This window comes from Typopeltis vanoorti, chromosome 8 (assembly GCF_054136105.1).
Source record: "Typopeltis vanoorti isolate ZY-2024b chromosome 8, IOZ_Tvanoo_1.0, whole genome shotgun sequence".
Classification (NCBI taxonomy): domain Eukaryota; kingdom Metazoa; phylum Arthropoda; class Arachnida; order Uropygi; family Thelyphonidae; genus Typopeltis; species Typopeltis vanoorti.
The window spans coordinates 15,006,437-15,023,655 of NC_143556.1; the positions used below are offsets into that span (position 1 = coordinate 15,006,437).

General features: G+C 37.0%; 1 protein-coding gene across 2 annotated transcripts in view; it reads right to left on the reverse strand.

Annotated features, from left to right (window-relative positions):
- sws (patatin like phospholipase domain containing sws) overlaps positions 1-17,219 on the reverse strand; it is a 945,916-nt gene that overhangs the window by 675,238 nt on the left and 253,459 nt on the right. For both annotated transcript variants that reach the window (XM_090396526.1, XM_090396525.1), the window contains exon 12: positions 6,110-6,259. In XM_090396526.1, the coding sequence (XP_090252652.1) occupies positions 6,110-6,259 (150 nt within the window). The remainder of the gene's footprint in view (positions 1-6,109; positions 6,260-17,219) is intronic.

Here is a 17,219-nt window from a genome sequence, read left to right on the forward strand (position 1 = left end):
CTATTGACACCATTGGTGTACCCAGGGAAGGGGCCAAGGGGCCCTGGCAACCTCCAAAAGAAAAAGGAAAAAAGACTAGAAAATTTTACAAAAATCTTTTTCTAATTAAAATTATTTTTTTTATTTGTGTTGTGTCATGTTGTGTCTTCTATTTCTATACCACCTATGAATTAGCGGTCACATAAGATGGGAATATCCTCTGGCTCTCGGGAATCACGGCCGTTGTGAACGCAAGGCGAACGAAGTAAGTGCTCGGGTGATACTTTGTTTGCCGAGTCGGGCCAGAGATACGGTATCATGTATTGGCGATCACTGCAGATGCTCAGTCATAGGTGGTATGCAATGCGTAATGTGTATTCTCAAATTGTCTATTCAACTCCCCCCCCCCCCCCCAAGATTAAATCCTGAGTGCACCACTGATTGACACTATTGCACACAATGCTCATCCAACCATGCTTTAAACTGATTGACCAGGCAATGCATTCCACTCGCCAACCACTTTCCATGCAAAGAAGAACCTACTCCTCACACCCTCCTTATACAGTTTCCAGCAATGACCTCTTGTTCTACCCCCTTTTCCCATTCTATGAAAAATCTCTTCCATGTCGACCCAATAACAACCCCTGACTAGCTTATATGTCTGAATCGTATCCCCTCCCCCTTCTTCCTCCTATTCACAAGGCTCTGCAACTTACATTCTCTCAATCTATCCTCATATTGCACATTCCAAGACCACCTTTGTAGTGAACTTTGTAGTGAGTTTGAATCTTCTCTTAATCCTTTCTAACATATCCTCATCACCATGAAAACCCAGTGACCAAATCTGTGCACGATAACTCACGTTAGACCTGATCAAAGACTTATAATGGCATTATAACCTCTTTATTTTTGCATGACAAGGTCTCCTGCATCATTGCCATTATCCGATGTGATGTCTTCACAGTTTGTGCAATATGGCCGCTGAATTTCAGGTCCTTGCAATGACTCACAGATCTCTCATCTCCTCTACTTCTTTTTAAGTTTCCTCACCAAGTGTATACTTTGCATCCCATCATTGCTTATCAAATCTCAAAACCTTATACTTTGCAACATTGAACTGAAAGTTCCACTTACCTGCCCATTCATGCAATCTATTCAAGTCCTTTAGTAAGGACATAACATCCGCTTGACTCTGCATTGCTCTTCCCAGTTTTGCATCACCAGCAAACAGCTGCATATCACTTGTTAAGCCCATCCCAACATCATAAACATACAAATTGAATAACAATGGCCCCAAAATTGATTCCTGTGGCACACAACTAGTGACCTTTCTCTTTCAGGATCCTGCACCCCAATATACAACTTTCTGATACCTATATGACAGTCAGTTAATGATCCAACTCAGAAGTCTGTTTATCCAATCTCATCTGTTTCAATTTATTTAAGAGCTTGCTGTGTGGCAGTCTATCAAAAGCTTTTGCAAAATCTAAGTAGACAACTGTGTATGCATCTTCCCTATCCAAAGTATTTGTCACTTTGTTATAGTACATAAGTTAGTGAAACATGATCTCCCCTTAACAAATCCATGCTAATAACCACTGAGAATACTGCTGTTATCAATCCCTTTTTTGTATCTTACTTCTCACCAATCTCTCCAGTACTTTCACCACAACTCCAGATATACAGACAGGACTATAATTTGAAGCTACGTCTTATCGCCACCTTTATGCAGTGGAACAATTTAACCCTCTTTATACTCCCTTGGAACCTGTGCAAAACTTTGATTAAACAGACATGCCAATTCTCTGGAACATTCCCTTAAGATGCATGGTGATATGTCATCAAATCTTATCACCTCAGTGACATCAAGTTTATTTCTTCAAATACCTCCTGCTCACTCACAATTAAGCCATCCTCTCCTGTCCTCTACATTTAAGTTCCTCATGATTCCACCCAGATTAGGATGAAATGCCCTTATAAATTGATCACTGAATACCTCAACAGTTACCATTCTGAAGCAGTTACCATTCTACCACTTTCATCCATTAACTTCATCTTACCACGATCATTCTTCCTTCTACTTGTCACATATCTAAAAACTTCCTTTTTAGATATGTGTTTTTCTTTGCCAATTTCTGCTCATACTCTACTTTTGTTTTCCTTACTAACTGAGTCACTATCCTGGCTTGCTTTTTTTATACTCTTCATGTGACTCAATATTACAATTATTCATCTTGTACTTCCTTCAATGTACTTTTTCCAGATTTCATGCTTAAGATCGACATTCATCCATTTTACACCTACTTGATTCAGCCTTTTGGCCTTTGGAATACATTCACACATTGATGCTGTTATGTAGTTCTTGGTCAGTTCCCATGTAGCATTTATTTCCTTACTGCTCAACTCCTCGTTCCATGTTATAGCTACAAACCGTCTCCTAAGCTTGTCAAAATCACCAGCCTTATAATTCCATATATATCATCATCACGAACCATGGGCTCACTGCCCGTTGGTGTCCGATGCCTCCTGCACTATCTTCTTCCACCTTTCTTTGTCCAGTGCACAGTGTCACAGTTTCTGTACATCCATTCCACACCAGTCCTCTATGTTGTCTATCCATTCTCTGTATGGCCTACCTCTTCTGTTTACACCATACATAATACCAAACATGAATGTCTTTATCTTTTGGCCCTTACTCATTCTGCAGATGTGTTCAAATAATTGCAGCTTCCATTTTATAATCTTCTGCATTAGATTCTCCTTTGGTTGTATCTTCCGATAGAGCTCTTCCACATATATCCTTTCCTCACAAAAGTCTGCATATGACTAGCCACAACACAGGTGATTACTTTGTGATCACTTCACCAACTGGAGGAAAGTGTGAACCTCTCCCCCTCACAATTAGATCCTCTGATGAAATGATCAGATCTAGAACTCTCAATCCTCGCATGGCCTCCTTTATGCGCTGCCTGAGATAGTTATCTCTCAAGTACTCAAAAAATTCATTTTCCTTATTCCTAAATGCTATCTCTTCATTCCAATCTATACCACCATAATTAAAATCACCCATAATAATTACCCTTCCTTTGTTCACTGATCCAAATTGTTTATACATTTCTTCATCACCGACCCTACACATTCCCAGACCTATACATCCAACTAAATATGTCTTCCTCTCAACCTCTACGTTACATCACACTGCCTCAACCATTGTCACCATGGACAATTCCACCATGGAAAATACAAAATCTTAACTTCAGGTAAGGTGGACAACAAACACCAAGAAGGAGTAGCACTTATATTAAAACCAAAGGCTCAAAACTTTCTATTGTCCTACAATCCTATCTCACCTAGGATAATTAAAGCAAGATTTAAAACATCAATCGGATCACTGACTATTATTCAAGTATATTCACTAACTATGACATCATCAGAAGAAGACATTGAGGAGTTCTATATAGATTTGCAAAAAGCAGTACAGCAGACATCAAGTCACGATCTCATAATTGTAATGGGGGACTTAAATGCAAAAGTAGGCAAAGACTGGGATACCTAGCCAAGAGTAATCAGAAAGTTTGGATATGGAGAAAGCAATCAACGTGGTGCAAGACTTTTAAACTTCTGCTCAAATAATAGACTAACAATAACCAACACTCTTTAAACATCCAAAACCCCAAAGAAAATAGATATCACCAGACAGACAAACCAAGAATATGATAGACTATATTATTGTAAACCAAAGATGGAAATCAAGTATCCTAAATTGCAGATCCTTTTCTGCAGATTGTGGATCAGACCATAAGCTAGTATTAGCAAACCTAAGAATAAAGTTAAAATCTGAAATCACTTTTAGAGTCAAAAGGAAACTGAATGTAAAAAAACTATAAGACAACAATATTCTAAGAAAATATCAACAAGAACTAGATAAAAACTTGAAGGAACCACCAAAACAGAATATAAACATCGAAGAACATTGGGTCAAATTAAAGGAAATAATATTAAAATTGGCAGAAAAAACAATAGGTTACACAGAAAGAGAAAGTAAAAAGGATTGGATCTCGAAGGAAGTAAAAAGGTTAAGCGATCAAAGGAAAAGCATGGAACTAAAACAGAACTATAACAGAAATGAATATAATAGATTAACCAGAGAAATTAGAAAACTAGTTAAAAGAGACAAGAATAACTGGTTAGAAGAAAAATGCAAAATGGCAGAAAAGCTATCAAAAGAAAATAACCTTCATGGATTATATAAACAAATAGACCAAATTAGTAACACACGGACAACAAAAATTATAATGATCAAAAACAAAGAGGGACAACTAATTGAAAGTAAAACAAAAAGAATGGCCAGATGGGAAGAATACTTCAAAGATTTATATAATAAAAACAGCTCGCAGGATATTACTATTCCAGCCACGGAAATGGAAGAGGAAACAAATATCTTTACCAAAGAAATAATAGCTCACAGCATAGAAAACTCAAAACTAGGAAAGCACCTGGCATTGATCAAATACATGCAAAATTCTTAAAAGCAGGAAAGGAACAACTTTTGGAACCATTAAAAACATTAATCAAAAGGATCTACAAAAACAAAGTAATGTCTACTGATTGGACCAAATCAGTTATAACTCCTATATACAAAAAAGGAGATAAAACAGAATACAATAATTACAGAGGCATTAGCCTCCTCAGTATTCCAAGTAAGGTTTTTATGAAAATACTCCAAAAACAAATTAAGCCATATATATTTAACTAGCACTAGGAGAAGAACAAGCAGGTTTCAGACCAGGCTGAAGCACAATTGATCAACTATTCACCTTAAGACAGCTAATAGAAAAGACACTAGAGTACAACCAAAGTTGCTACATAAATTTCATAGACTTTTGTCAGGCATTTGATTCAATCCATAGAAGAGAACTATGGAAAACTATGGAAGAATTTGGAATCCCTAACAAAACAATAAGAATAATAAAGAATCTGTATGAGAAATCTGAAAGTGCAATACGAATGGAGGACACCTTAACCAACTGGTTCTACACAGAGAGCAGAATAAGACAGGGATGCAATCTGTCACCAGACCTGTTCAATCTTACACTGGAAGCAGCAACCGATAAGTCCTTAAACAATGAAGACTCCGGAATCAAAATATATGGGAAAAATGTAAGAAATTTAAAATTTGCAGACGATATTGCATTACTTGCAAGCACAGAAGAAAATTCACAGCGAATTTCTGATAAAATAAAGGGGGGGTGTATAAAATCTGGATTAATCATAAATATAGACAAAACAAAAAATTATGCAAATAAGGAAAAAGAAGCACCAATCTGAAAATTGAAATTGATAGTAAAAATCTAGAGCAGGCAGAAAACTTCATCTACCTTGGAGGAGTTATTGAGTACAATGGCGAAATTACGAAAGATATAAACAGACAAATCAGTCAAGCATCCCAAACTTTTGGATGACTTAATAAAATATGGAAGTCAAGAGACATCAAACAAGTAACATAAGTAAGAATCTATGAAACAATGGTCCTCCCAATACTCCTCTATGGAAGTGAATGCTAGAATCTCAAAAAGGCTGAAGAGAAAAAATTATTAGTTACTGAAATGGGTTGGCTAAGAAGATTACTTGGAAGAAGTATCTCTGCTGGATCGACTAAGAAATGAAGACATAAGGAAACGACTAAAACAAGAAATAACAATAATAGACAAAATCCAAGAAAGAAGACTGCGATGGTTTGGCCATGTGACCAGAATGGGAACAGAAAGACTACCATCTAAAACCCCGAATACAACAATGGAAGGTAAAAGATCCAAAGGACGGCCCAGAATTAGATGGATAGACAAAATAAAGGAGAACCTGAAACCCAAATCACAACAAGCAACACCAAACTGAACAGAATTCTTCTGACTTTCCCAGTACAGACAGAAGTGGAAAGAGTTCATTCAGCCTCATTGTCATCCACATAGATGATGGAAGAGAGAAGAAGACAGTATTTCTTCAAAGAAAAAAAATTCTCAGTTATCCATTTATTATTTACCCAGTTATTAGAAAAGAAGTCCATAGTACATTAACAAGCAAGACCCGAACTTATAATACAACTAAAATTTTTAGTACATGAAAACCATACCTCAATTCCAAGTTGATGAACAAATCCTTCAACTGCTAACTTTGCATAATCTTGTGGGTCAATGTTTTGAAGTTTATCTTCATGCGAACACATCCCAGAGCGTCTTTTTCTAATCTTTGAATGATCTATCTGAAGGTGATTGGGTGGCATCTTAAAATTTTAATTAAAAAAAAAAAAAATTCAACATAAATATTTCTTCAAAGAATACTGAGAACGATATGAATAAAAGCTCACAATAAAGAAAATAGCTAAACAATATACAAATTTTTTTAAAAAACTCAATTTGAAAAATATCTGGCTGCTACTGTCTTTAGATAATATTCAATAAATTAAGCCCTGTTTCAATATCTGTAATCATGAAAAAAAAAAAAAAAATATATATATATATATATATATTCTGGAATAATGTAAAGTCCTTCACTATTGCAAGACTCCTTGTAAGTCTTTTGCAGATTTCAAAGCAAGCAATGCTCTCTCTCTCTCTCTCTCTCTCTGTGTGTGTGTTTATATTTGAAAGAGAGAAGTAAAATAATTCATGAAAGTGGAAACAAGAAATGAGAGATAGAAATGAATAATTCAAAGAAACAATAGATATGAAAATGACATTACTGCTGTAATGTTATTAACGAGGATCAAACAGAATCTAATACTATAGTTATGTGATACCAGCAAAAAGACATATTCCCACACAGAATAATACAAAAGGGAATATAAAAGCATGTCCTTGTAGAAATAAAGCATTTTCAAATATATCATAAAATGTGCATTTTATAATAGCACTCTTGTATAGTGAAGTCATTATCACAACAGTCAGATTGTAAACATGTGTTTTGCCCAATTTTGTTATTGAGACAGGTTTACTATTGCCATTAAGTCTATCTAAGAAATGAGATATGAATTTCAAATCATTTTGCCAATAAAAATGGTTCAGTTATAGTATATGACTGAGAATCTAAGACTGAAAATTATGTGATCAAAAACATCTCATGCTAGCAGGCTCTTATCATACTCAATATTTAAAACTGTTCAAATCTGAGTTTTTCATTGTCAATATTTCCATAATTTCTGAATGAACTATCATGTTGTTACTAACAAACTTATAGTTTCAAACCAGTGCTACCAAACAGTAGTACTTTTGTAAAAGACAGATTAAGTATCAAAAGTTAAAACACAGGTTATAAAACTTCAGCCTATTTTAGGCTATTTACAATGTTTGTTTCATCTAACTTTGCCACTACAAATGAACCAAATGAAACCAAAACTGAAATGAATTGAGAAATTTGAATAGAGATCTTAAATTGTATATAAATGATTAACAAGGCGTGATTGGTTAATAATTTATGACCTTTAATTGATTAACTGAATGTTAATCAATTCGGTAACATTCAGTTAATAAAAGGCTATGAGTCACACCTGATGAATCATTCATAGATAGTCAATATAAACTACTCCTAGTTAACGATTTTAAAAAAAAATCCTTAAATATCAAATTTCATTAATTTTCATCTAGCCAAAGCATGATTGTTACTATCAGTCTGAATCATTTTGCCAATAAAAATGATCAAAATGATACAAACTGAACAAACTTAACACATTTTAGTGTATATCCCAAATTAATCTATTCAATTCCAATCAACCCAGATGAGAGCTAACTGCAATATTTAACTTGATTACATCATGTCCCTTTGCCTCCATGACTGAAACAGATACCGAGATAGTAGATAAATTATTGCATGAATTACAAATGCTGAATTTCAATAAAACCTGTCCAGCTGAAGTGCAAGAACAACTTTCATAAGGAAGCATGGAACATACAAAATCAAATCAATATATGCTTACTCATTCTGCAAACTGTACCTAACACTGTGATTAACAAAAAAATATAATATGCTAGTACATTGTGTTGAAAACAAAAACAGACCTAAAACAAAACAGTCCATAGTTTGTCTATAGGAGATGCTTTTGCCAAGTAAGTTGTGAAGACAGTTTTATTAAGACCTAATTCTGTCCAACTGATAAAAGGATCACACCCTATGGAAAAACTTTGAAAGAATAGAAATTTAAATAGCCATTATGAAAAAATTAATAGCATGTAAATAAAAATTATTTCTTGTAAAATTTTCACCCAGGTAGCAAGGGTGCCTTCAATATGAATGAATTGGAATACAGATCAAGAAAAACATAATAGAGAAAAAATTAAGCACTGTGAAAATAAATCTTAAGTTAACAGAGAGTAGCATGTGCTAATTATATTCAAGTCATAATGTTGTAGAGAGGAACACTAATTGAGACAATGTGAGGAGTACTATCTCTCATATAGTGGATAAAGATGTGCTGCCAAATGTATTGAGACAGGGACAATGACGCCAAGCTTTACAGTTCTCTTTGTACAATCATTCCATAGAGAAATGCTCTTATATGCAGAACTTCTGTAATCCTCCCCCCTTCCACACACACACAAAGAACCTAGTGTTTATAGATGATAGCATGCTTTGCAATATCATATTGTTCCAGTTTATGGTATTTAATAGAATTGATATTTTTCAGTCCAGATCTACTGTGCTAACCAAAACAAAAATGAATAAACTATAAATGCAATGGATCTGATAAACACTAGGGAAATCCAATAAGGATAGTCTGTCTCTTGCGGAACCTAGAAAAGAAGGGAAAAAAAAATCTTGCAGACACATTAGAATGCCACTCTAAGGCTTTTATGCCTTCAGATAAGGAATGATAATATTTTTCATTCTCTTGAGGGAGAAAGAGAGAGAGAAAATGAAAAAGGAAAGGGGGGCCCCCTGAAGTTCTTTATGGCTTTACTAATGAATTCACTATAATCATTAGATCAGAAAGTGGATTTGATGTGCTGGTTTCAACAAGTCATCAGTAAAGCAACGGGAGTGAGCTTGATGTACAAGTATTCTTATGATTTTTTTTGACAAGGATGACAGTGAGACTGAGCATGATCATAATGATCATGTGTGTGTTCTTTCTAAAAGCTGAGATCTCTCGTTTGGCTGATGAGGAACGAGGAGATTTAAGAAGGCAACACGATCTATTTCTAACATGAACCATATCATAGAATGAATATGACTGGTCATGGAAAGAAAATCTTGGAATCTAGATATAGATGGATATTTCTGCTGGTCATAAAGAGCAGAAATTCATCTCTCTGTACCATACTGAAGACTTAAGCTGAATGTTTTGGAGAAGGTGCTGTTTATAATAAAATGCTCCATGAAGTGATCAGTCAACTTCATCATCATCAAATTCCTGACATTTACCCTCAAGGGGTGTAACAGGATATGATAGTACTACATGAAAAATTTGCATCATTACTAACTTCCTACCTACAAGTTTCTGCCAAATCAATCTGTTAAGCTACAACATTGTCAGATCTTATATTTATATATCTATCTTCTAAGGCACGTTTTACCATATCAATCCACCTATATCTTGGTCCTTTTCTTGCCAACCTGGCAGAGAACACTGGTTTGGCTAATCTTTCCTTGCCCATTCTATTTAAGTGACCATACTACCTGAGATTAGCTCTGCTAATGGATTCCTGGATGCTGACAATGTCAAGTTCTTTCCTAATTCTTGTGTAGAGGCTTAAGTGCTGTGAGGACATTATGTTGGAGGTTTAATGGATTTTTTATAACACTCAAAAAGAATTAAAATAGAATTTAATACTTCCTATATTTCGTCCTAGTCACTAGGACATCTACGAGGATTACAAAAACAACTAATGTAACATGCACACAAAAACTTACAATACTAAGCCCAACCATGTGGGTGACACTAAAGTCCTATCTAGGTGGAGAGGCCTCTAAGGGCAGTAGTAGGTGGCCTGGAATGTAAGGTGGGACCTCTGGTGATGAGTGTTTCCCAAATCTTCAGAAGCTTAATACAACCATACGTATTAAGATTTGGTTGGTTACTGAGAGCTGCTGCTGCTGCTTCTAAGAAAAGTCTCTCTTTCTTGAATTTGCTGTGGTGGAGCATGGTGGTTTTCTTCCATGTTTTGGACACCACCCACAGAGTATCATGGAAGAAACCCACCATGCTCCACCACAGCAAATTCAAGAAAGAGAGACTTTTCTTAGAAGCAGCAGCTCTCAGTAACCAACCAAATCTTAATAGAAATATTAAGATTTGGTTGGTTACTTCCAATAGCTGTACATTCCATTTGCTGGCAAAACTTGTTCTATGCAGTGAAATAACCTAAATGAATTACAAAAATCAAACAGCTAAACTATATTGACAATATATTATTAGCCTAGACAACCAATGCTCTACAATCTACAAGTATGCCATGGTAGGTCTTCAGTTTCTTTTTTAAGATTAGTACACCAAAATATAAGTTTATATATTAGTTGATTCAGTCTGTTTGGGGGACAATTACCATTGTCAGTTATGCATGCATTGGAAGCAAAGTGTGAAGCCTGTCCAAACGGTAGCCAAGCCTTTTGGTCTCTAGTCAAAGCTATTTGCCGTAACTTCTGCCCAACACTATTCCCATCCGTATCATACCCAGATGATTCTATTGTATCATCACTCACAGAAAAAGCCAATCTTCTGGCTTCACACTTTGCTTCCAATTCATGCATAACTGACGATGGTAAATGTCCCCCAACCATTCCAGACACCCAACATACAATGCCCCTATATCCTTTTGCCAGGATGAGATCAGAAAAATACTGTCCAAATGAGACACAAAAAAAGTCTCCTGGCCTTGATGGCATTCCCCTAATTGTCCTGAAAGTTTGTGCACCAGAACTGACTCCTATCCTATCCTCGCCTATATACTCTCTTACTCTACTGGAATCTATTCCACAAATGGAAATTAGCCTATATTCAGCCCATTCCCAAGAACGGTGACAAGTCACTGCCGTCCAATCTTGCTTACCTCAGTCCTGTCAAAAGTAATGGAACTCCTACACTATCTTGAAGACACCACCTGCCTAATAAACCACCACCAGTATGGATTCCGTCGCTGCCGATCAACACAAGATCTGCTCACATATGTCGCCAATCTCTGGACAAATGCCATGGAGAAGTTTGGCGAATCTCAAGTGGTTGCACATGATATCTCCGAAGCCTTTGACCGGGTCTGGCACAAAGGCTTACTAAGCAAACTACCATCATTCGGTCTGACCCAGGACTTCTGTAGTTGGATTTCCAGCTTTCTATCTAGAAGCACACTGTGTGTGATGGTGGATGGCTCCCTATCCTCTTACCATTCAATTAATGCTGGGGTTCCACAAGGTTCTGTCCTCTCACCAACCCTCTTCCTGCTATATACAAATGACTTATTTCAGTTGACCTCCAACCCTGTTTTGCAGATGTCAGCACACTACACTCCTCACTTTCATTTGATAAACCTTACCCTACACAACTCACCTCAAACTACAGAACATCAACCACCACCACCACCCTCAATTCCAATCTCCAAGACATCCTACATTGGGGTTCAGATAACCTCATCAATTTCAATGCTAATAAAACCCAGTTCTGTCCTATTTCCCATAAAAAAGAACCATTTTTTTCCCAGTATCCCTTTTGATGATACTAAAATTTCCAAACAGTTTGGAATTACCAAACTGTCTGGAAATTACCCTCACATCAAACCACTCCTGGCATAAACACATCACAACCATTGCATCCTCAGCTTCAAAAAAACTAGGATTTCTCTTTAGCTCAAGACGTTACTTTACCTCTGAAGCTGTTAACATTATACAAATCACAAATCTGCCCAGCTGTTGAATACTGCTCCCACCTATGGGGTGGGCCCCCTAAACGCTCTTTCAAAATGCTTGACTCAATACAGAGGAGAGCAATAAGAGTTATCAATGACCCATCTCTTACCAACTCTCTCGCTCCACTTTTGCACAGATGTTTGGTTACTGCAGTATGTATATTCTACGAATATTTCCATGGGAAATGCTCATCTGAAATAACATCAATAATTCCTCAACTCAGTACTAAGCTCATTGGAACATGTACAGCTGCTGCTCAACATCCCTTCACTGTACACCTAGAAACAAACAGAACAAGTTTCTTTTCCTCCTGCTTCATCGCTGCAATTGTGAAACAGTCTCCCACCTGCTGTTTCCCAAGGAATACAATTTACAGTCATTTAAATCAAATGTAAACAAGTTTCTCCTTTCCCAACCCAGTACCCATACACAGTACTAATGTACTATAGGTTGATCAACCAACCTCATGTGTATGGCAACATATATAAAAACTTGTCATAACAAATTTAAACCAGCAAATGGAAGGCATGGTTGTGGACTCTTTTCCTATGCTGTATGCTGGCTAATTACTTCATGGCATATTTTGAACAATGCTATCTCCAAAACATTTAGCCCCATCATTCAGCATGACACAGATAGGTTGTCAATGTTTTTGCTTGTTTGTCAAGATTTTTGTATCCTAACTACAAGACTTTCTTGGCACCATGAATGCCATTCATCCTTAAAAAACAGTTCACATTAAAAACAGGAAACTCAGTAGTGGCTCCACTCAGTGAGTAGGCAAAAACCAGCCACCAAGCAGAACCTTTATTGAGGTATGTTTGAGTGTAGGGATACCTCTCCAAAAACTCTGATCTACAAGATCATTGTAAATCTCAGTGAGTGATCCTAAAGGATACTACTAAACTCATTGCTCCTAACCTGAATCACTCCAGGGCAGGAAACTCAGCAGTGGTTCCACCTAGTGACAGTCATAAACCTGTCGCTGAGTAGACCCTCTCTACTCCCCTGGTGAGTAAGCAAACCCAACGACAAGCATTAATAAATGTCATCAGTGGCAGCCAAACCCAGAAGGGATACCTAGCTTGAAGTAATGCAAAACCCATATATATTCCACATACAAATAGGGATAAGGCATAACACCTCATTATTAAAATACTCTGGACTAGAGCTAGTTGTAGAACATTTTTTCACTTTATTATAAATTAAAAATGCAGAAATTATATTCTTGTTTCATTCTTTATCCAAGGGTAAGGAAACAAAGTTTGCATGTGAAGATTCCTCATGACTATGCTACTTGTATATAGAGGCTAATGACTTCACATTAATTGCCTTAGTATTCTACAATTCAAAGCACATATCCTTTTGGGATGTGTGATTCACATTATGAAGGAAGTATTACACCTAATTTAACATCAAACTATCTGCCTGTACCTCCTTTAATTCTAACTGCTGGCTCTACTAAAATAAAGATTATGTGTTGCTTGATATCTCCCATTTATACCATATAATTGTAGCATTTTGAACAGCTTTTCACTTGTCATATGCCTTTTACAGATCCTTATTATATTCCTTCTCAACTAATTTGTCTTAAAATTAAAAAGCCAATGCTGATTATCTGGCCTCCATCTGGCCTGAGTCCAGCTTTTTATTCTTAAAGCATCCTGCCTTAAGTATTATTATTATTATTATTACGTGACGCCTCCAGGGAGTCCAAACAAAGACTCATCGAGGGAGGAAACCTGCTGTACAACTCTGTCTCCACCGCTCAATCCACCGCCGACCACCACCACTAGTATTTCCACAGACAATCACAAACATCCATGCCCATGGCGGAAATCGAACCCACAGCCTTTTGGCTGGAGAGCAGATATGCTAACCAGGAACACTCAGTAGGGAAATTCCTCTAATTGTCACACTGTTGTATTTTCTTTTTCACAGATGAGTACCTTAAGAACTATTCCAATTTATCTTGGGTTTGTTATGCATTAAAGACACCAAGAAATTTTATATTTATACTTGGTTTTAATCCTTTTCCCAAGAAAGCAAAACAAGTTTTGCATATGAAATATATTCACATCTGACCAACTTATATATAGAGGCTAATATATCACTTGCCTTAGTATGTATCCCATAATGCAAAGCACCCCATTCCCTTTTGGGAATGTATAATACAATGCATAATGAGAAGGGCCACTATCCAGACCAGTTTCGACCTTTATTGAGGTCTCATCAGTGGGAGCCAGACCCAGGAAAGATACCAAGGTTGAAGTAATGCAGAAGTCATCATATATATCTCATATACAAGTAGATAAAAGGTGCTTGACCTTATTAATAAAAAAATCTCTGGATGAGAGAAAGATGTAGAAAGTTTTTTTTTTACCTTGGGTTTGTTATTCATTAAAGATAAAAGAAAGAAATTTTATACTTGGTTTTAATCCTTTTCCCAAGGAAGCAAAACAAAGTTATTATGCACATGAAATATCAGCATTTCTGGTCAAATATCTATTCCAGCTGCTTTTCTATATTTCAGATTTTTGATGGCTTTTTTTTTATCTCAAGTATGGACATGATATGTACTCTCAAATGCGTTCCTCTTGACTGTGTTCTACTTCCACTTGTCACTACTTGTTTCGTTTAGCAATCTTTCCAAGTAGTGTCATAACACTACTTGGATCACTTGGAAACTACATTGTTCAATGTGTATTGTGCATCACCAGCCCATAAGCCAGTACTGCGCAATATTCAGGGATATCTTTCTAATTGGAATAACTGCAAACTAGTTCTGAGTGGTAGATGACTTTCATCACCCAGTGAAATACCACTACCTTGCTTACTGGGGACCTGAAGTGCTTACCTGCTATGTTTGGTTCCTAGAGAAAGGGTTCCAGTTTCCCTCCCCACCACCACCTTCAACATGCAGTATGAATGATATCTTTCGAGGGCATGCAAATATATATCAGGGATCCAACACCTGTCCCATCTTCGAGGGTGCAACAGCAGTTCCACAAGCTGACTGCCAGTTAGTGTATGAGACTGAATCAGATGGTAACACATCTTTTAGGAGGCATGCTGATCAACTGGTGCATAATCTCATTGCCTTCTAGATTGCCAGGTCATGCCTGGAGGGAGTCCATGTAATGGTGGTGGTGGGGGGCACTGTCAAGGTCATGTGGTTTGGAGACTGGATGCCCTCTGTATGGACAACATGTTCAAGAGTATTTACTTCCACTGCATGTTTCCTCCTCCTGCTTTTCTCTTCACCTTTTATAACATTAAATATGAAACAGTCTAAATAAGTATAGTGTCTGCAGTTTAACTAAAAAAAAAAAAAAAATTTAATCCAAAATTTCATTCATATTCATTTTACCAACATCTGTAGCATCAACAGTAACTTAAATGATGTGCATCATCATCTTCAGTCATCAAACATGATGCTTTGTTTCTGACAACCTCAAGTTTCTACTAAATCAACCACAGCTCATTTTAACTGTCCAAATTACACCCTGTATGCCTCCTCCAGCCATAAGGGAGGTGCTGCTTTTGTGCATTCTGATATTATTATTATTATGTGACACCTTCAGGGAGTCCAAAGACTCATCGAGGGAGGACTTACTCCACAACTCTCTGTTTCTACCACTCAATCCACCAACTACAACACCACTATTTACCACCTGCCACCACCACTAGTACTTTCACAGACAATCACAAACATCCATGCCTACGGCGAGATTCGAACCGACAGCTTTTTTGGCTGGAGATCGGATACACTAACCACTCGTCCAGCTAGGCTGGCATCCTTGTCAAAGGATGCCTAACCTAGAATCAAACAGATTATTCATCCCTACCAGAATTCCTGACAATCCTCTTCACTCAATCCAACACTCTGGATCTCTCCCAATCTCCCTTCAAGATACTCTGTTCAGGTGACTGCTCCTCCTGGTAATTCAGATAAAAAATCTCATCCAAATTTCATCTCTTGTGGAACATCTTTAATTCAGCAATGAGTTAAGAATGTTCAACAACCTCAGATGCTCTGGCATTACAACAATGCCGAGTGGGAGGACCAAGTGACTTACACCTTCTTTCCATAGTCTGACTGCTGTTTTCATTCTTCTGATTCAGATATTTGTTGTGATCTTGTTACAGAAATAATTCATATTGGAATGGCAACTTTCATTCCTCATTCTGTTAAAATTTCCCAATATATATTAAACCATGGTTCTCCAAGGAGTACAAGGGCTGTGGCTTGAGACCAAAACATCAGCTTCCTTCACAGCCTATACAATTGCCTGAAACACTTGCAAACCCACTATTAAAAGGGCAAAGTCTAAATTCAACAAGGATAAATGTAGACAACTCACTGCTTGTGCCACTGGCAATTGGGCTTTTGGTCCTTCACCAAAGCTGATGAGTGCAACTTTTGTCCATTTGTGCCACCATAGTTAAGAATAGTTTGGCTGCCTTCATTCTTCCCTTCTGATTCTCCCATTGATGAACATGGCGTATTACCTCCTCCTTTACTAGAACACTGCATCTCATGCCTCCTGTGACCATCTGCCAGAAAGACATCAGAAGAACCTTGAATAATTTGGATAACAAATGCAGCTGAACTTGATAGAATCCCACCCATTGTGCTCAAGGGATGTGCTCCTGTACTTACACCTGCTCTCTATCATCTGTTCACTAAACTGTACTCAGCTGGTATCCACCCTTCAGCATGGAAGACAGCTCATGTACAACCAGTTTACAAAAAAAAAAAAAAGGGTGTAAACATTTACAATCAAGATATTGACTTATTGCTCTCATATCAGTTCCATCTAAAGTAATGAAGATTATCAACAGTCAACTTCTTATACACCTTGAAAACTGCTATCTAATTAGTGTACAACAGTATGGATCTTGCCAATAGATCTACAGGAGATCTCCTGGTCTACATCACACACTTTTGGACCCACTGAATAAAAAGGTTTGGAGAAACCTGTGGTTTTGCTCTTGACATTTCCAAAGCTTTTGATAGGATCTGACATTGAGGGCTTCTCAACAAGTTACTATCATTTGGACTGCCTTCAATTTTGTAAATGGATCACCAGTTTCACCAGTTTCCTCTGATCAATCTGAAGACTGATCAGAGGAAACTGGTCCCTACATGTAATGTTAGATGGTGTTCTCCCCATACTTTCCTATAAATGTTGGTGTTCCCTCAGGGCTGTCATTTCACCCACCTTCTTCCTGATTCATATAAATGACCTGCTTTCATTGACTGCAGTCCCTATTCATAGTTTTGAATTCAGCTCTGTGAAGAGATCATCTTCAAAAACAGTCATCTTCAAAACTGAATAGTCCCTATT